Source organism: Asparagus officinalis, chromosome 6, assembly GCF_001876935.1.
Source record: "Asparagus officinalis chromosome 6, Aspof.V1, whole genome shotgun sequence".
Classification (NCBI taxonomy): domain Eukaryota; kingdom Viridiplantae; phylum Streptophyta; class Magnoliopsida; order Asparagales; family Asparagaceae; genus Asparagus; species Asparagus officinalis.
In genome coordinates, this window is record NC_033799.1 from 59,125,688 (window position 1) to 59,147,533 (window position 21,846).

General features: G+C 36.2%; 1 protein-coding gene across 2 annotated transcripts in view; it reads left to right on the forward strand.

Moving 5' to 3' along the window:
- LOC109844456 (probable RNA-dependent RNA polymerase 1) overlaps positions 1-21,846 on the forward strand; it is a 58,660-nt gene that overhangs the window by 13,627 nt on the left and 23,187 nt on the right. Inside the window, exons 3-4 of one of the 2 annotated variants that reach the window (XM_020413509.1) lie at positions 4,885-5,451; positions 19,815-21,673. In XM_020413509.1, the coding sequence (XP_020269098.1) occupies positions 4,927-5,451; positions 19,815-21,673 (2,384 nt within the window). In that variant the 5' untranslated portion in view covers positions 4,885-4,926. The remainder of the gene's footprint in view (positions 1-4,884; positions 5,452-19,814; positions 21,674-21,846) is intronic. The other variant, XM_020413508.1, reaches the window with a different exon arrangement.

A 21,846-nucleotide genomic window follows, 5' to 3' on the forward strand; every position in this document is an offset into this window, starting at 1 on the left:
CTTCGCTGGCTAACTTGGCTTTAATATCAATCGTGGTCAAGACTGTTTTAGCCTTGATATGATAGAGTTAGCATGTGGGGGAATATTGTATGGATGGAGGAGAGGATATAGATACTGTTTATATCTATATCTTATTCTTCGTGTACATTTATATCTAAAAGTAAAACAGTGAAATAGTAAAAATGGAAGCAAGAAAATAAATAATGGAAGCTAAAAAATGAAGAACTTAAAAGCAAACTTGGTAGTATTAATAGAAAACGGACTTACATACTTGATAGAAAGCAAACTTACATACCAAAATAGCTTACACAAACTAGGAGCTAGGAGATGAACTGACCAACACCGGAGTAGTAATACTAGTACACACCTTATACACTTATCTTACAAACACTCAAAAGAAAATTTCAATGCAAAGCTCACTCACACGCAAATTTAGAAGAAAAACAAGAAGAGAAAAGAAGAGGAAGATCTTAAGAGATTTTTCTCTCTAAGAGATTTTTCTCTCTTCTCATGATACTATGCTTAGATGCCTTGTCATGTTATGTGGGACCAATAGTAATAAAATTTTCAAAACCTATCATAAAAATAGGTCATGGAGTAGCCTTTTTTAGCATAGGTGGGTAAGGGCCACGAATTCCTTCATGCTTAAATATTCAAGGTGGAAATCAGATGTATACCATATGCGGTCTTTTTAGTTGGTATTGTGTAGAGTTGTGAATAACTGCTTCTTTTTAGCTGTGATTTAAAATTACGTTAGTTTATTATTTTTAACTACGAAAACATATTTGTTAAAAAATGATCGACTTGATTTTTAAGTCTTTAGTATTAATCATATGCAGAGTTTTACCATCATTTAATGGCATATCACATATTTTCCCATCTATGAGTTATTTTCTCTGCTAGATCAGTGGCAATTGATACACCATTTGGAGAAGGGATTTCTTTTTCTTGGTATTGTTTTGCTGCCATAAAGATGCTATATACCTGTCTTGTTTCTGGACCATTTGTAGATTGGTCATCCACCGTTCTATGATTGCTTTTGTTGGCCTTGTCTGAGAAATTTTCCACATATTAATATATGTGTAGATAATTCAAAGCCCATCTGTCATATAATATGTGTAACCTTTGATCAAATATTCAAGTTTTTGAAGTGGATGGTAGCTTGGAAACAATCCAACCTTACATCTAGCATTCTTCATGAAACTAGTTGTGGGAATGGAGTCCTGAAACTGTAGAAATTTCCCATATTTGCAAACTTGAAAAATAGTCGAAGCTGCTTCTCTCATATAATGTAGTCGTAATATTCAATTGAAGGTGTGCGTGAATTATTGGAGGCAAGAAAATAGCTGTCTTGACAATGACTGACAATTTGTTAAACCTCATTCGATTGTAGAAAAATAGTGGATCTCTTATAATTCACAATTTAGAGACAATCCTTGCTTCTATATAAGGTATATACGTAGAAATTTCACGAAGATTTATAGCAAATCTAGGAGAGTTAGATAGTATAAGAATTGTGAGCTCTTTGTGGTTGTTTAGAAGGGGAATAATATTGACTTGAAACTTCATGTTCAAAATTAGTGCTAGAGTCCAAACAGTATGTATCATAGGAAATTTTTATTAGATTACCTTTAATGAGTTCTTCGGTTTCTTCTTTACAGAGAAAAGATTTTCATCCATTTAGAATGGCATATCAATGTATCAATTATCGAAAGTTATACGAAAATGCTTTTATATAAGAGAAATGAACATTCTTTTTATTTTTAAGAATTGTCTTGTTGAAGGATTCTGGATAATCTCATCTCCTATATCAGAAAGAACATTTATAAAGTTTTCTCTGTAATGTAAGGTAAAAAATAGATGATTAACTAATATTTGTTCTGGTTCTTTATTAAACCAGAAGGGAACATTGAGATTACTGATGTTTGTATGAATGTGATGATTATCTACAAGAAAAGGCTTAAGATTATTAACAAAAAGAGTTCCTAAAATAATACATTGTTTGAGGTCTTTAAATAAGACCAAGGAAGTTTTGATTTTAAGATCTCAATTGCAAATATAAGCATTAGTAAGTTTATATCTTTCTTTGAGAGCTTGCCCATTAGCAGCGATAACTAGATGATATGTTTTTTCATAGAATCTAGAAGGAACAAGATCTTCTCTAATACAACTCACATCTGCTCCAGTGTCAATTAGAGCAGTGTATTGGACGGAGTATTCATCCATAATATTAAGCATGATATCACACCCCTATTTCTTTTCAACATATATTCTATAGAATTTATAAATTTATTATCATTGGAGGTTTCTTCATGTTCAAAGTTTTTTATTTCTTTGTGACCCTCAAACTCTTCTATATTATTATTTTCTAAGTAAGATTCCAGATTTTTTTATCTTCCTTTTATTAAGATCAAGAATTTCTATCTTCATATTTCCTTATTCTTTTCGAAGTTCTTCAATATTTATTGTACTTTCAATTTTCTTCTCATTTTGATTTCTATTTAAAATTTCAGAGAAAATATAGTGTTCATTACTCTTCTTTTCATCAACAGTTTTTACTAAAACTTCTCCTTTTTTCTTAGTCATCTCGAGATACTTAGTTAATTGTGTTCTTTTTTCTTATGGATCAGTGATTGCATCTAAATGAATGCATTCGTAGTAAATTAGAGATGACGCCTATTGAGGATAAAATGAGAGAGAATAGATTAAGATGGTTTGATCATGTACAAAGGAGACCCCTTAGTACACCGATTGGAAAAAGTGATAATATTAGAGTTAATGGGGTTAGAAGATCTAGAAGTCGATCTAGAATGACTTGGTCAGAAGCAATTAAGAAGGATATGATTAAGACTAACGTAATGGAGAAAATGACCCACAATAAAATAAAATGGAAAAATAGGATTCATATAGCCGACCCTAAATATTTGGGATAAATGCTTGGTTGTTGTTGTTGTTATCAGTGATTGCATCTATAGTATCAAGAATACACTGTTCGTGTTCACTTGAAATATTTAACTTAGAAGTTCCAAAAGAGTTTTCAGAGGATTCAACACTATCTTTATTGTGACAAGTGCAAAGATTGTTGCACACATCATTATAATTTGATGAATCATCATCATCACTAAGTTTTTAAGCATCAACGAACTTATCGATTTTGTCTGTAGCAAGACCTTTAGATTCTAATAGAAGTTTATTAACTTTCGTTTATAGGACTTTTTGAAAATATTTATAAGCATAACTTCGTACAGTTATAACACGTAGGAGTTTTTGTATTATTATTATCATTTTTTCTAAAGTTTTTTGAGAACTTCCTTCTATGGGATTTTCTTTCGTCATTTTTATCATTTCTAGGTATTTGTGCTTTTCTATAATTTTTATACTTATTTTTAATTCTTGGGTTTTCCATTGAAGACCAAACTGATAACAAAAATCTCCAAACTACCTTTTACCCAAAAGGTCTTGATTTTTTAATTGATTTTTAATTGTAGCATCATTACAAAGTCTTAAACCAATGATGTTTACTCTTTGGAATAATTCTCCAAAAGAATTTGAGCATAAAGTATTTGTCAATTATATTGTTCTTTAATGGATTCTCTTACTCTCTAGGCAAATAAAGGTGAAAGACCCGAAATAAATTTTTCTTTCCAAATAGGATAATTACAATCATGTAGCTAGTAAACATAAGAAAGAAAAACATCTCTATACCATTTGAAATCTGTAAGAGTTTTACACCTAAAATTTATAAGTTATTCTCTGATCTTATCTTGAAGGCTATGAGCTAAACCAATAAAGTGATAGTAAATAGAAAGGAGTAAAGTGTAGATTGCATCACTAAAGTAATGTCTATTTTCATAAGATTTGGTTCTCCTAATTGATTTTGTTTATAATTATTTAAAATGTTATTTTTTTGTTGGAGATAATGATCCCACCAACCTTGTAGCCGACCCAAAATAGAGGAGCACATAGGACTTGCAATGTATTTTTTAGTATTGCCTTGTTGTCAATAGGTGTTGGCATAGATAAGCATTTCTTTTAACAGATGTATGGCTTGATATTTAGTTTAATTGTCAAGATCCCACTCAACAAAAGAATTTCCATCACAATATGTCTAATGATAATCAATTATTTCTTCGAATTACATATCATCAGGAGTGAGTGTCCTATGATAATTTATTGTGTTATTAGTACCAAGCACAAACTTAGGGCTTAGTAGTGAGGTGGCCCATTCCCATTCACTTATTTAAAGGGGGGAGGACCACATTCACATGGGTGCATATGAGTTGAAAAATTAACGGGTGATTATTTTCAAGTGGGGATGATTTGACTAAGTGGATGAGAATGAACCACCTCACTACCAAGCACGAAATTTGTGCTTGGTACTAATCATATCCATTTCTCTCTCTATATTTATGTATTTATGTATATTTGTATGTATGTATGTACTTTCTTTTGGCGCCATGGCCTTCTGCCTAGATTTATGAACTTATAAATTGTAATGCATTGACAATTGCAAAGTGAAGAAGCATCAGAAAATCCCATTAGTTCAAAAGGCCAAGATATTTAATTATAGTGCTACCTTAATTCTTTTGTTTTTACTGCTTTTCATTTTGTCCCCATGTTTGTCTCTGTAATTTTCCTGAAGATATACCATAAGTTTATGACCATAAAATTTTCACTTTTAAGATTGTATCTGCCAGTAAGTAGGTTTGATAACTAATAGTCCTGATGGAAATAAAATCATGCATCTTCTCTGGGCTTCTGTTTTAATTGTTGAAGATTGTTGCATTTCTTGCTTATTAATTGTATTATCTTTTGCTGTTATATTATAACTCCTTCTAGAAAATATAAATAATACAGTGTTACAACTTACATCTTGACCTTTAGTGGATCAGGTGTGAAGAGACAGCCGGATTTAGTACCTAAATCATGGGAAGCAAAACAGTCCATGTGTCTGGTTTTCCTATGAATGTTACTGCAGACAGTGTGAAGAATTTTCTGGAGGATTATACAGGAGAAGGATCTGTGTTTGCTGTTAAGGTTAGGCATCCTAAAGTAATCTCAACAAGATCAAGAGCATATGCACTGGTCCAATTTTTTACAAGCAAAGATGCTAAGATTGTATCCAGCTTAGCACAGCAGAACTTCTTATATGGAAATTCTTACTTAAAAGTTGAGTATGCGAAACGTGATATTGTGCCGAAGCCAAGGAAAGCTTGGTTTATTCTGGAAGACACAGAACTGCATATTGGCTGCTTAATTTCGGAAAACACTTTAGGTGTTCTCTGGAGCTGTACAGGTGTCGAGGTTCATTTTGGTTTCAATATGAAGAAAATAAGCTTCCTCCTGACACAGGGAAGTCAGTCTCACAAACTCGAACTTTCTTTTGAGAGCATCTGGGACATCCAGCAACACTCCCTCCCTTCTGAGAACTCTCAGTTTCTTGTGGTTCAGGTTTGCATTTGTGCACCATCGCCAAAATTATTTGAAGTATCTGACATATGTTCTCTTAACTTCATCTATTCTTGTTCCCTACTAGCTCCCAAGTAGTTTTTTCAATTTTGAATGAGTCAGTTATTTTCATAATCAGTTCCCTTTTTGTAGCCAATGGGACGTCGTGTGAAGGAAACATCACCAAAAAAAAGAAAAAAAAAAGAAAAGTTCTTTTGTTTATTTCCATATTTCAATAGGAGTAATTGTTATAGTAACCACTTGCATATGTTTGTTTGCTTGTTTGTTGCAAGTTACTTGAATCTGTTGGGCTTTAATTTTTTTACCCGATTCTAATTTATTAGCACATGTGCACCCAGTGTATGACAGTGTTATTTTTTCCGTAGTTTCTAATCCCATATGAATTATTCTTAGGAAATATCTTACTCTCACCTTCCCATGTTTCTCACGGGAGTTCAAAAATTAAATGGAAAACGCGTTGTTATTGAGACCCAGGGTATATGTACTAAGGGTCATAAGTAGCTACAACCCATAGTAACCCTAGAGGGGGTGAATGGGATTGAAGTAAATTTTTTTTAGTAAACTAAAGACATAGCAAGTTAATATACAGATAGGAAATGTGACGCCCCTGGTTTCACACAATGCTACAGTCCAAGGTGAACCCAAAGATGTCAAACCTGCCATGCACCCACACTATGCAAAGATACGTTTCACCATCACAGTAATATCTCTCTAGTAGAATCAACAATAACCAAGTAATACAAAGCAGATAAAGTAAAGATAAGAATACAATGAATATGATATAAAGAAGAGACATCCAAAAAGAGACTTAATCTGTTCCAATTGAATAATAGAGAGTACAACTGATAAACTAAAATAAAAGTAAAATATCTCAATATATAAGAGTCAACTAAAATAGTACTAAGGCACTCGGCCTTCAAAAATGAAATACAACTCTAAATGTCTGAAAATAAATCATAACTACTGTGGAGCACAAATAAACTACTATTATAAATAACTGATGGTGAGCTAAACTGAGTCTCCATCTGATACGAGTGTATCTTCTCTTTGGAACTTAGTGATCCTGATGAGAGCTTGAGGATAGATGATTCTCATGGTAACTTGAGAATAAAGGTGTAAAACAACACAGTGGAACGCAAGTCGAAGCGTGGAACGAGACGACGAATCGAAGAATCAAAGCATCCAGTTTTTAGCCCGTTAGTCGACTCATACATGCACATGAGTCGACTCATCAGGTTGAGTCGACTCATGCCTATCATAAGTCGACTCACGAAACCCAGCCGTTTTGTCAGAAGTTTCTGACCAGTCGACTCATGTCTGTCATGAGTCGACTCACGAAATCCAGCCGTTTTGTTAAAAGTTTCTGACCACTCGACTCATCATTTCATGAGTCGACCCATGTGTCATGAGTCGACTCATATGCACATGAGTCGACTCATCGATGGTTTTCTGTTTCGTTTGGGTTTCTGTTTACACGAATTCCTGTGGGTTTGGGCTTGGTTATTTATCACTTTACCATTTACATTGTTACACCTATAAAAGGGGTTGTTTAGGATTTCTAATCAATCAGCTATAGTCAAAGAGAGATTCTAATCAAGAGAGATTAGGGTTTAGATTGTATTAGAGAATTGAGAGTTTGTTCTCGATTCTAGTGAGATTGTGAGAGAGGGATTGTAATCTTTTCATACGCATAATCTAGAGGGTATTTTTCTTCATCACATATTGAATTATTCTTGTGTTTCTGTCATCCTCTTCTCAACCCACCTTTGATAATTCCGCGATCAAAGATGTTCGCACGACGACTCGTATCAAGTTGGTATCATAGCGATCAGATCCTGTGAAGGGGGCATCCTGTATATGGTACTGACTCGATCGTAATACAAGAAGTTAGGCGAGATCCTTATTTTATTGGAAGAAGTCCAGAAATTAAGAAAGAAGAAGATGACTGGATGAGATAGTTCAGCAAGGTTAGATGTATTGGAGAAACAGATGGAGACAATGAGTTCGACTCTTACACAGCTCGTCAATATCTTTCAAGAAAAGGACAAGGAGGAATCTTCTTCGAAAGACAAGAATAAACTTATGGAGTCCGATGGGAAAAGCGAGGAATCTGATTCTGATAAGGAGATCGAGATTGTCAAAACTGTTCCGTATCAAGTGGGTAAAAATTACTATCAAAATTTAAAAATTAATTTTACGGTGGAGATTCCTGTTTATGATGGGAGTGTTAATGTGGAGAAGCTCGATGATTGGATCGAGTGTATGGAGATGTATTTCACTTTCTATGGATATTCATCCAAGGAGAAGATTGTGTTCGCGATTTTGAAGCTTTCAGGGCATTCGTTGACGTGGTGAAAATCCTACTGCAAGCAGGAGAAGAAGGTGGTGTCGTGGAACAAGTTTAAGGAGCTACTGAGAAAGCAGTTTTATCCAGTGGGGTTCCTTGAGGAGCGTTGGTACAAGTGGTACGGCTTACGTTAAAGATTTAATCAGATTGTTCAAGAGTATACGACGGAGTTTCAGCAGCAGGCGATGGTTCTAAACGTCGCGACAGACGAATACTCCATCTTCATGAAGTACATGACGGGTCTGAACGAATACATCCGGAAGGAGATGAAGCTATTCACGGTCGAGTCTATTGCAGAGGCAAGCGTGAGAGCTATTGTCATCGAGGGCAAGCAAAAGAAGAGCAACGAGGCAAAAGGAGATGCAAAACAGACGGGAGGTGAGTCTAGTGGTTTCAAACATAAGAAAGAGAAAAAGGGTGATCCAGGGAGAGCAGAACTGATTTGTAGTCACTGCGAGAAGACAGGACATATCGCTGATCGATGATTGGGAGAAGTATCCTCATCTGAAACCAAAAGGGTTGAAGAAGAAAGAGGAGAAAAAGACATACGTGATAGCACAGGGTCCGAAGAAAGTTCCTAGGATGGTAGAGCCTAACAGTAGTCTTAATCTTATGACAGGAAAACAGACCACGAAAGAGGACGAAGACCTCCCGAGAGCAGCTCTTTGTGCTGAAGTTGGAAGTGAAGACCAGTTTAGTATCAGCCATTGTTGATCCAGGTAGCGAAAAAACTTTGATATCCGAGGTCTTGGTTCAGAAGCTGGGTCTGAAGACAGTTAAGCATCCAAAATCCTATCCATTAGGGTGGATTCAGAAAAAGACGGGATTAAGTGTAGTTGATCAATGTACTGTCAGATTTGCATTCCACGAATCGTATATTAACGAGGTCACGTACAACGTCGTTCCATTGGATGTTTGTTAAGTTATACTGGGCAATCCGTACTTGTAGGATAGATGCCCGATCTACGAAAGGTGGGCTCAGAAGTACACATTCACCAAGGATGGTGAAAAGTTCATATTTCGTTCGGCGTCTCTTCCGAGGGAGGCAAACTTGACGACGGTGACGCGAGCGAAGAGGCTAGTGAATGCAAGCAAGAGGTTTGTCTCGCTGTGCATTAAACTTCATGACGAGCCATCGAAAAAGAGTTGCATGTTGGAGCGGAAGACGACTACGATGAGGCGATGAATGAAGGAGTCGTTTCCAGTTGTATGTCGATATCACGTTCCTAGCAAGGCTAGGTGGTACAGAAAGTATAAAGGAGCTAACGAGTTTCCTCAGTTGAAGTTCTAACTTGAATGAGACTTCAAGTTCCTAAAGAGGGACCCATGATACGGGTGCATCTTCTCTTCGGAACTTAGCGATCCTGATGAGAGCTTGAGGATAGATGATTCTCATGGTAGCTTAAGAATAAAGGTGTAAAATAACACAGTGGAACGCAGGTCGAAGCGTGGAACGAGATAATGAATCAAAGAATCGAAGCATCCAGTTTTCAGCCTGTGAGTCGACTCATACATGCACATGAGTCGACTCATCAGGTTGAGTCGACTCATGCCTGTCATGAGTCGACTCATGAAACCCAACCATTTTGTCAGAAGTTTCTGACCAGTCGACTCATGCCTGTCATGAGCCGACTTACGAAACTCAGCCGTTTTATCAAAAGTTTCTGATTAGTCGACTCATCATTTCATGAGTCGACCCATGTGTCATGAGTCGACTCATATATGCACATGAGTCGACTAATTAATGGTTTCCTGGTTCGTTTGGGTTTCTGTTTGTACTAATTTCTGTGGGTTTAGGCTTGGTTATTTATCACTTTACCATTCACGTTGTTACACCTATAAAAGGGGTTGTTTAGGGTTTCTAATCAATCAGATGTAATCAAAGAGAGATTATAATCAAGAGAGATTAGGGTTTAGATTGTATTAGAGAATTGAGAGTTTGTTCTCGATTCTAGTGAGATTATGAGAGAGGGATTGTAATCTTTTCATACTCATAATCTAGAGAAGGTATTTTTCTTCGTCACATACTGAATTATTCTTGTGTTTCTGTCATCCTCTTCTCAACCCACCTTTGATAATTTCGCGATCAAAGGTGCTCGCACGACGACTCGTATCGCCATCAATCTGCAACTCTCTGTGCGCCTGACTCGCTACCTAAAAAGAAAAAAAAACGAGCGTCAAAGCGCTAGCGAGATCATCTCCACCGTCTTCAGGGGGAGGGGGTAGGCGTAGGACAATACAAGTTAGGCCATATAGATATATATAAATCATCTTTCCTGAACTAAGAGGAAAATTAATATTTAGAAATCCACAACACGAGAATGGGTACGTCGAGCAAAATAATCCAAATAAGAAAACCCTTATGTATATACCTCGTATCTCAAATAGTGAATCGCTAAATATCAACTTCATATCCTATGAATAAAATAATAAATAAAAGAATAACACGGTGCCAAATCTCATCCAATGTAGGTTATGTTAAAATATCTCACACTACCCTCTGGTAGGTGGTGCCGTTACAAAAGTAATAGTTCGGTAAAGAATCTCACATAGTATATATGTTGTGTATGACAACCTCGATCTTACACCCTATTTTTGGGGTAGTTAACATGGGAGCATGAATATAAATCTGTGTGATCCTCTAACTTCTAACAGAAAATAATGATGTTGAGTAAGACGCTCACAATATCCTGTGACATCACCTACCTTAGTCAAACACCCTGCGAAAATAGATATAATAACCTATTCCGAAATGATGCATCATAGAGTGTAGTCTACCACATTCTCATTGTGGTATACCAACTGATCCACTCTGAGTGTAGTCTATCGTAGTCTCATTTTGGTATACCAACTAACCCCACTCAAGCATCCACAATTATCGTAAAATGATAGATTACGCACCTCTAATAGCTCGTGCGTGCTCATAACTAATGTGGAAACATTCTCACATTCACGTATGTGCATCGACGTGCAACTCGAATTTCGTGCCCACGATTAACTCACGTGACAAAAGAAAACAAGTTCACAAAATAGCACAGTCCGGTTGACCGATACCTTTCCATCGGTCGACTGGCGGAAACATGCACATAACATGCACGACAAAATAGCCTTGATCGGTCGACTGAAGCATGTTTTCGGTTGACTGGACAAAACATCGTCGGATGCTGTAACACATCGATCGACTGATCGACTTTGATCAGTCGACCAACTAGTGCCATATTCTCAGTTTTCTGAGAATTGACAAATTCAATTAATATTCTTAAAAATTAAAATATTCTCAAAAGCTCCTATGTAAAACTTAATTTCAAGTAATTAGGGTTTATTCTACTATATGAAAACACAACTACAGATATTAAAACATGTAATATTTATAAATTTGTAATGAAAACTGTAGTTTAGAGAGAAAAAGAATAATCTCTTTTGTATTTTGAATAATCGGAATACAATGTATATTTATAATACAGAGCCTAACTAATTCTACTAAACAAATCTCTAGATTACAGTAAAGCCTAACTAATTCTAGTAAACAGATCTAAACAAATTTAATTCTGTACATAAGCTTCCTAGAAAATAGGAACTAACTACCTAATATTATTCGACACCCCCCCTCAAGTTGGTTTGTAAATATCGAGCAAACCCAACTTGCTAACAAGTGACTCAAAAGTAGGCTTGAAGAGCCCCTTAGTTAGAACATCTGCTGTTTGTTCCGTTGTTGGAAGAAACGGTATGCAAACTGCACCACTCTCAATCTTCTCTTTGATGAAGTGTCTGTCGATCTCCACATGTTTGGTTCGGTCATGCTGTACGGGATTGTTTGCTATGCTTATTGCAGCCTTGTTGTCACAGTATAACTTCATAGGACCGTCCATAGGTAGTTTAAGTTCTTCCAAGATCCTTTTCAACCAAATCAGTTCACAAATCCCACTTGCCATGGCTCTAAATTCGGCTTCTGCACTACTTCTTGCAACAACGTTCTGTTTTTTACTCCGCCATGTAACTAAATTACCCCAAACATATGTGCAATATCCTGTTGTGGACCTTCTGTCAGTAACTGAACCAGCCCAGTCAGCGTCGGTGTAGGCCTCAATTCCCCTGTGCTCCTTTCTTTCAAAGAACAATCCTTTTCCTGGAGTACCTTTAAGATACCTAAGAATTCTGTATGATGCTTCAAGGTGTTCTTTCTTTGGTGAGTGCATAAATTGACTAACCAAACTTACCGCAAATGCAATATCTGGACGAGTATGAGACAAGTAGATGAGCTTTCCAACTAATCTTTGATACCTGCCTATATCCACTGGAATACCCAAACTGCTATCACCCAATTTGAGGTTAGGATCAACTGGAGTATCTACTGGTTTGCATCCTGACATTCCTGAATCCTTCAAGAGATCCAGAATATACTTCTGTTGACTCACAATCAATCCCTTCTTTGATCTTGCTACTTCCATGCCCAAAAAATACTTAAGGGCTCCAAGATCCTTAATTTCAAATTCCTTGGTGAGATTCTTCTTCAATTTGTCAATTTCTTCATAGTCATCACCTGTTAAAATTATGTCATCAACATAAACTATTAGTATCACAATCTTCTCCCTGTCTGTTCTCTTAAAAAACATGGTGTGATCGGATTGCCCTTGTAAGTAGCCTTGTTTTTTAACAGACCCTGCAAATTTGTCAAACCAAGCCCTTGGTGACTGTTTAAGTCCATATAAGGATTTTTTTAGCTTACAAACCTTAGTTCCAAACCGTACTTCAAAACCCGGTGGTGGTACCATATAAACTTCTTCCTCCAAGTCTCCATTGAGGAAAGCATTCTTGACATCTAGTTGTTGAAGAGGCCAATTGAGGTTGACAGCAACACAACAAAACCCGAACTGTATTTAACTTGGCTACTGGAGCGAATGTCTCCATATAGTCAATTCCATAGGTTTGAGTGAAACCCTTTGCAACCAGTCTTGCCTTATACCTCTCAAGAGATCCATCTGAGTGATATTTCACAGCAAATATCCATTTGCACCCAACGGTTTTCTTTCCCGGAGGTAGATCTATCATCTCCCAAGTTCCATTCTTCTCCAAGGCTCTCATTTCCTCCAAAACTGCCTCCTTCCATTCAGGGACCTGAAGAGCATCTTGAACAGACTTCGGAATCTCAACATGAGTTAATTTAGTAAGAAAACAAGAGAAAGATGGAGAGACATTTGAGTGTGAGACAAAATTAGAGATAGGGTGTTTAGTAGTGCAGGATCTAACTCCTTTTCTGAGAGCAATTGGAATAAATAGATCAGAATTAGAAGTTTCAAGGGCTGATTGAAGTTCACCTGATATTTCTGGTTCTGGCCGTGGAGGAGTTGTTTGGCAATGCTGAGAAACATCAGTTTTCTTGTTTTGGGCAGGATACTTTCTTGAATAAAATTTTAAATTTCCTGACAAAATATTTTTTAAGTGAAGGAATAAAACATTTGAACCCCTTTTGTGAAGTTGAAAAACCCACGAAAAATCCTTTATGTGCCCGAGTATCCAGTTTACTTCTTTGTTTATCCGAATTGTGCACAAAGACTGTGCAACCAAAAATTTTTAATGGTAGATTTGAAATTAGTTTGGAACTCGGATTTGACTCTTGAAAAATCTGGATAGGAGTTTTGAATTTTAAAATTCTTGAAGGCATTCGATTTATCAAGAAAACAGCATGTAAAAGAGCATCTCCCCAAAATTGTTTTGGAACATTAGCAGTAAACAGTAAAGCACGTGTAATTTCTAAGATGTGTTTATTTTTTCGCTCAGCAACACCATTTTGCTGAGGTGTATCAAAACACGAGCTTTGCTGTATAATTCCTTTTTCCAAGAAAAATTGGCCTAAAATTTTTGTGAAATACTCTCTTCCATTGTCACTTCTTAAAATTTTTATTTTTCCATTAAATTGTGTTTCCACCATAGCGAAAAAATTTTTGAAAATTTCTCCAACTTCAGATTTTTCCTTCATTAAATAAACCCAGCTTACTCGAGAATGATCATCAATAAAGGACACAAACCAACGTTTTCCAGAATGGGTAGGAATCCTATAAGGACCCCAAATGTCACTATGAATTAATTGAAATGGTTTTGAAGGTTGATATGGACGTGAGGGAAAAGAAGAACGATGTTGTTTTGCCATAACACAAATTTCACAACTAAATGAGGAAAGATCTTTATTCAGAAACAAATTTGGAAACAAACATTTAAGATACTGAAAACTTGGATGTCCTAACCTATAATGCCATAGCATGACATCATTGTTACTGAAATTTGAAACATAACATGAATTTTTAACAATTTTATTCGAGTAGTTTCCATCCTCAAAAAAATACAGACCTCCATGTTGTCTAGCATTGCCAATCATCCTCCCCGAGACCAAATCCTGAAATTCACAGTGGGATGGAAAGAAATTAGCCTTGCATTTTAATTCTCTTGTTATTTGACTGACAGATAACAAATTACATGAAAGATTAGGAACATGAAGAACATTTTCAAGGATAAGAGATGAAGAAATTCGTATGGATCCCTGTCCAGCAATGGCTGAAAAAGAGCCATCTGCAATCTTAATTTTTCTATTTCCTGCTGCAGGAGAATATTTGAGAAATAAATGGGAATTACTGGACATGTGATCTGTAGCTCCTGAATCTATTATCCAAGGACCACAACAAGATTTGACAGAATAGGCTTTTGGATAAGGATTACCTTGATGGGCTAAAGAACAAAAAGAGGAATCAGAAGTCTGTTGAGATTGTAGAAGTTTGCATAAATTTGCAATCTGGTCCTTCATTGAAGAGGATAATTCAGGAGTAGATAATTGTCCTTGAGATTGAACAGCCGCTGAGGAGTGTGCTCGGCTATCAAATTTCTTCCTCCAATTTGCTGGTTTGCCATGAATTTTCCAGCAATTTTCCTTCCTATGCCATGGCTTCTTGCAGTGCTCACAAAAAAAATTTTCACCTTCAGAAGATTTGGTCACCAAGGCTGAATTTGTAGGTTCCACAATTCCAGGATTGGAAACAGAATTGTTCATCACTTTTCTCCGGCCTTCTTCCTGGCGAATTGCAGAGAAGACTTCCCTAATGGAAGGCAGAGGTGTTCTGCCTAGAAGACGCCCCTTAATCTCATCAAATTCATGGTTAATTCCTGCCAAAAACATAAAGACACGATCATTCTCCTCTCTTAAGCGAAATCTAGCCAAATCCCGAGGGTTCTCCCACTGGTCATTGTAGCACAGATCCAATTCTTGCCACATTGAAAGCATCTCATTGTAGTATGATGTTGCATCTTTATCACCCTGCTTGGACAGCCACAATTTCTTTTTTAATTCGAAGATTTGAGAAGAACTGTGTAAATTTGAATAGGTCTCTCTAAGAGCTTCCCATATTTCCTTGGCTTCCATGAACATATACGGACGACGAATGGACTCCTCCATTGAATTGAGTAGCCATGTCGTGATTAGTGAATTATCTGAACGCCAACGACGAAAAGCTGGATCCTTCTCCTCTGGTGGTTTTGTTTCTCCTGTTAAGAAACCTAATTTACCCCTGCCATCTATGGCAAGTTTCACAGACTGGGCCCATTCAAGAAAATTTCTGCCATTCAAACGAATAACAGTAATTTGGAGAGAATTGTGGCTTCCTGTCTCTAGATTGGTTTGAACAGGTAGGCTAGTAACATCAGAAGAAGAAGACATTGTATATTTACCCGATTAGGAGAAAAGAATGGTTAAACCAGAAAGGAAAGGATACGAAAAAATACTTAAGAGAAGGGAAGGTTATTCAGAAAGATTCTGAAGGAACAATGAAGGGAAGGTGTCTCTCAAATCTCCAGGTAAACAAACCTGGCTCTGATACCATGTAGTTTAGAGAGAAAAAGAATAATCTCTTTTGTATTTTGAATAATCGGAATACAATGTATATTTATAATACAGAGCCTAACTAATTCTACTAAACAAATCTCTAGATTACAGTAAAGCCTAACTAATTCTAGTAAACAGATCTAAACAAATTTAATTCTGTACATAAGCTTCCTAGAAAATAGGAACTAACTACCTAATATTATTCGACAAAAACCAATAATTTAAACAAAACTTTATGTTAAATGAAGTTAAAATCTTACACCTAAATCTGAGAATCCGTTTTATAACTTGTCAAATCAAAAGATTAAAATCTTTACGTCATATATGTTTAAAAGGTGTGATTTTCATACATGAACTAGGTTTTAAAATCCAATAAAACCAAATAGTAGCAAATAAAAATCAAATAAAAATGGGGATGAGATTGGGGAAGATGAAACTCGCTTCAAAACGTACTGAACTCCCCAAATATGCAAGAAACACGAGCCTCTTTCGTCAAAATTCCACGATCTCACCCTCTTGATTTTTGCTTCTCAAAGCTCTCAAAATTCACCAAAGTAGGTTCTAGGGTTTTGAGGGGAGAGGTTGGCTGATAGTTCACGTGGAAGATGATGAAAAACAGGAGAAACATCGGATTTATATACTTATATACATAAACAGACCGAACCAAAACAAAACTGACCCGAAAATAGAACTCAGGTTCGTGCACCCGTCGGTCGATCAGTCGACTGGTAAGCTCCTATCAGTCGGCCGACCAGTGGCTAATTTTCAGCCAACTGATCCATCATATATGCATGTTTACGCTTGTATATTTACACTTACATATACGTACTCGATCTCAATCGATCACTATCATACTCATTAATAGTATCAAACATGATAAAAATTATTTAATATTATTTTTCATAATATATTTTCAAAATTTACGGGGTTTTACAGGAAATAAGCAGAGGTGATAGTTTAAGAATGCTTGATGCAACAAATACTGGTTTCACCAAGATCAAACTGTTCCTTCGTGTAAAGGTTGGAAGAATCCTTCAAAGTGCTTGAAGTTCTCAACAAGTTGTTAGTTACAGAAGAAAACGCGCAAGTAAACAATAATAATCAACAAGATGAACACAAGGATAATCAGGCGATTTCATCTAAGCTACATCCACCTGCCCAGTGCTTGCCTGGGAGTTCCTATCCACTATAATAAGCTTTCCCACGAAGCTTAACAAATCACACTGCAGCCTTTAAAAGTGAAGTTGGACTTCTACTTACAAATACATAAACAAGTCCACCTTTTCCAGCTAAGCGTACAAATAGATAACAATAAATTTCTTTTTCCTCTTCATTGTCACCAGATCAAGAACTCAGTTTAACCATAATCTCTTTCTCACTATCAAGTCTAAATGAGACTTCTAGAGAGCATTTGATGAGTGAGTCACAACGCCTGTCACTAAGAAGAACCAATATATTCCTCTAAAGTAATAAATGAAGTGTTAGTATCTTCTTCAGGAATCTCAGAACTTCTCAAGAATTGAATGTAAAAGTTTAAAGCTCAAAAGTGAAGTCTTTAGAATGGAGAAGTTAAAGCTCAAGGAATGTGGTATGTAGTATTGAATGTATGTATTTTCTTTTTCCTTAAAAAAGCTCATTATGGGATATAAATATAGAAGGCAAGAACCAACAAAACAATACGACGTGAATTCTTTGTGTTGAGAAATTTTGCAGCTGTTAAGAGATATGGCTACCTTGGTAAGGCAAGAGAGTTGATGGTACTTGCATTAAATGGAAGAGATTTTTATCATGAGAGATCCCATACGATAATGCAAGATCTCTTATAAACAAAAAATACGCTCAAGAGGAAAAGCATTGGAGTAATAAATAATTTAATCCATGTTGTAAAAGAGGCAGGTCAAGTTTTAGTGTGAAAATATTTTGGTTCAGAAGGCTGGAACTTGAGCAAGTGTATTTTGCCTCACAAAATGAATTTCAGGAGGATTGTAGTAAAGGTTTGTGAATGGAAGAACTGATGCCTAAGTTGGAAGATCAACGTAGACAGATTTAAAATGAAATCCTAAGTGTCGATAAATTAACTCATCAAATAGCCTTTACATATAATCTTATGGAGTAAAAATAAAGACACATACTGACAAGAAACCTTCTCCATAAATGAATATTTCTTTGAAATCCTTTGACAGAATTGATGCCTCTTGTATGTATTGTGATTTGCTCATTATCCAAGTTCAGCTATGGTGAATTATAGAGCTTTTGATCATCCTTCATTCTTGCGTAGATTTTTTGAGATGTCAGTATGATATTCTAAACAAGATAACAATTAGTATAACTTTGATTTTGTTTAACAAAATACGGGGTTCACAATTGCATCTGCAAATAACAAATTTTTTGTTGGTGTTTCCTTAAGAAGTATACAATTGATTATATCTAACTATTGCATTTTAGTCAAACAGAAAAGTTCTCCATGATAGACAATTTTATAGCACTATATTTGCTTTTATTGTTATTCTTGAAGTTTTTAGGACTTTAAGGGCAAGTTCTTATACATTCACCCAACTAATCTGCAGATAACCCCCCACCCCACCCAAAAAAAAAAGAAAAAAAAAACCAACAGATCACTCACACACAATTTGTTTTTTTAATAAAATACATAGAAGAGAAAGTACAGTAGAGTCAGAATGAAAAAAAACCCGTCGTTTTTCCTTTCTTATTACATGGGGTACGTTCTATTGTATATTCCAGTTTTGTACTTTCCTTGAAATTTCTTAACTGTTTATGGTAGGGGTAGCTATTTGTTGCTTGCAGATAGTCATCATTCCGGTTTCCACATTAAAGGATGCAGGCTATTGTTGGTTCATTGACTTTTTTTTGTCAATTATTGATATACATTTCCAAATCAATTAACTTGGTCCTTGCTGGAAAGTTGATTTATCTAACTATTACTGGATCATACATCTCCTCTGTTGTTGGTCTTGGAGAAATCCATGAATTGTCACCTTTATAAAAAGTTAAAAACATCTTTAAGTCATTTCCTTCTCCTTTTCCTCATTGCTCTTGAGCCAAACACTTCTTTAGAAGTTGTACGTAATAAACTGGTAAATTAATCTAGGAGCCCACTATTGTTGGTAAAACAATCTAACTAGTGTGGATGCTGCTGCTTAGGGAATGATTTGCTTGGGTTTCCCTGAATTTTACTATGAGTTTACATGTTGTTAAGTTTATGGAGCGTCTAATAGCCTTCCATTATGGCAGTGCTAGATATTGTCACGTGCAATAGTGCTTATTCAACTCTGACCAAGTTGGACTTTCATTAGCTGTTAAATCTAAATTGCCATCAACAGTAACACTAATCGTTTTCATTATCAAAGACTGCACCGGCAGGTGAATGGAGGCTGGGCAAAACTCTCCATTTGTTCTTTATACCAGAAGTTCATTGAACATATATCAGGAGTTTGATTTGATTATAAAATGTGGACCAAAGGTAACCCTATATGAATTGTTATTAAGCGCAGACAAGAGACACTCTTGACAAGTCATAGCTACAAGGGAGAGCTGATCCTTACGAGTTACAAGCTGTCTGAAAGAGTACAACACTTTATGTATACGGGAAACAGAATGTCTAATTGTCTATAGGTATCAGCAAAGAAAATTCACAACTAAGCTCGTGTTTGCATGACTAGCTCCTCACATCTTAAATAATTTCCCTAGGTTATGCTGATTAGTAATAAAATTTTTTTGAGGATGAAGGATATATTTCATGATTTTTCTTTCCGAGCAAACACATTTTTTTTAGTTGCGTGTAAACTATACTTTATGTGACGTCAGCGCACATGAGTACCTTATAATTGAAGACAAGTATGTTGAATGTAAATAGCGTAGTTACTGGGTTCATACTCTTATTGTGATCCCCAACTTAAGATTTTGATTTTGTATTCTTGTTACTTGGTGTTTTTCCTTCTCATAGAAGAATAAAAATCTTATTGATGTACGAAAGTTTATTGTGACCCCGAATGACCTATGCTTCTCAATTCTTTAATACATGACAAATCAGGATGGCAATTTGTGTGTACATGTATCTGTTAACCCCTTTTAGAATGCTTGATTCTTTCTGACATGTTTACTGAATTCTAGGTTCAAGCTGCACCCCGTATTTTTGAGGCGCCAGTGCCATTACAAAATTCAGCTCTTGTACATGAAGATCCTAGCTTAAACTATTACAAGGAACTTCAGGATGACCAATGGATTAGAACTACAGATTTCACTCCACTGTGTAGCATAGGGCAATCTTTTGCTCTATGTTTGGAGCTACCATATGGGTGCCGTCTTCCTGATTTTCATGATTTTTTGTATTTTAAAAAAGTCGTCAGTCATTTCAATTTGAAGAGGACACACTCTTACTCTCGAAATTCAGATCTAGTCCCCATCATTGAACCTTGGAATGCTATCGAAATCCCATACAAGTTCCTGTTCAAGATAAATACTTTAGTTCAAAATGGGACACTGATGGGACCCACGCTAAATGATGAGTTTTTTCGCTACATTAGTCCTTTGAGATATCCTATTGGTTTTATAGAGTATGCCCTTGGGAAAATGGCCCGTTGGACCACCTCAAACTTCAATCCTGCAAAATGGCTAAATGATCAGTACGTAGCATATAAGAAGTCAAATATCCAACCACCCTCACCAGAGATTTCTGATACTGGCTTGGTTTATATTCACAGGGTTCAAATAACCCCATCCAAAGTTTATTTTTTTGGACCTGAGATCAATGTCTCTAATCGTGTAATACGCCATTATTCTGAAGATATTGATAATTTTATCAGGGTTTCTTTTGTTGAGGAGGATTCTGGTAAAATTCGTTCATCAGATTTAGCACCTCGTTCTTCTGATGAGAAGCGCACTAAAATTTACAAGAGAATACTGAATGTACTAAAAAATGGCATTATTATTGGTGATAAGAAATTTGAGTTTCTAGCCTTTTCGTCTAGCCAATTACGAGATAATTCTGCATGGATGTTTGCTTCAAAGGGGGCATTAACTGCAGCTGGTATCAGAACATGGCTGGGTGATTTTACCAAGATAAGAAATGTAGCTAAATATGCTGCAAGACTGGGACAATCTTTCAGTTCCTCCACAGAAACTTTGACTGTTCGTAGAGATGAAATCGAGATTATTCATGACATAGAAAATGCTGCAGGATATTTGTTCTCTGATGGTATTGGGAAAATTTCTGCTGAGTTTGCTAGAAGAGTTGCAATTAAATGCGGCTTAAAAAGCTCAACACCTTCAGCATTTCAAATCCGATATGGAGGCTACAAAGGTGTTGTGGCTGTTGACCCAACATCTTTGAAGAAGCTTTCTCTGCGAAAAAGCATGTCCAAGTTTGAGTCTGAGAACATAAAACTTGATGTCCTTGCATACACTAAATATCAGCCATGTTTCCTTAATCGGCAGCTGATAACTCTTCTTTCAACCCTTGGAGTTAAAGATGAGGTGTTCCAAATGAAGCAAGATGAAATTGTTAAGCAATTGGATGAGATCTTAACTGATCCAGAAAGAGCACTTGAAGCAATTGAGCTAATGTTTCCAGGAGAAACAACTAATATTCTCAGGGAGATGCTGTTGTGTGGTTATAAACCTGATTCAGAACCATTCCTTTCAATGCATCTGCAAACATTTAGGGCATCAAAGCTATTGGAACTGAGAACAAAATCAAGGATATTTGTTCCCAAAGGGAGAGCAATGATGGGGTGCTTGGATGAAACTAGAACATTGGAATATGGGCAGGTCTTTGTTCAGTTTTCTCGCAATGGACATTATAATCTTGCTAATAGTGAATCAGACCACCGGAAGGTTGTGCTGACAGGGAACATAGTTGTTGCTAAGAATCCCTGCCTCCACCCTGGTGATATCCGCGTCTTATTGGCTGTTGACATTCCCGCTCTGCATCATATGGTTGACTGCGTGGTTTTCCCACAGAAAGGGAAAAGGTCAGATGTACTTTCATTAGATTTTATCTTCTTTGAAATTTATGATTGTTATTCTCCTTCTATGATATTACTTCTGTTGGTAACTCAACTGACTCAATTTTGCACCGCATTGTACTTCAGTGCCTGATTTCTGAATGCATGTCTTCTCTTCATTGAACAGGTGTTCTGTTATC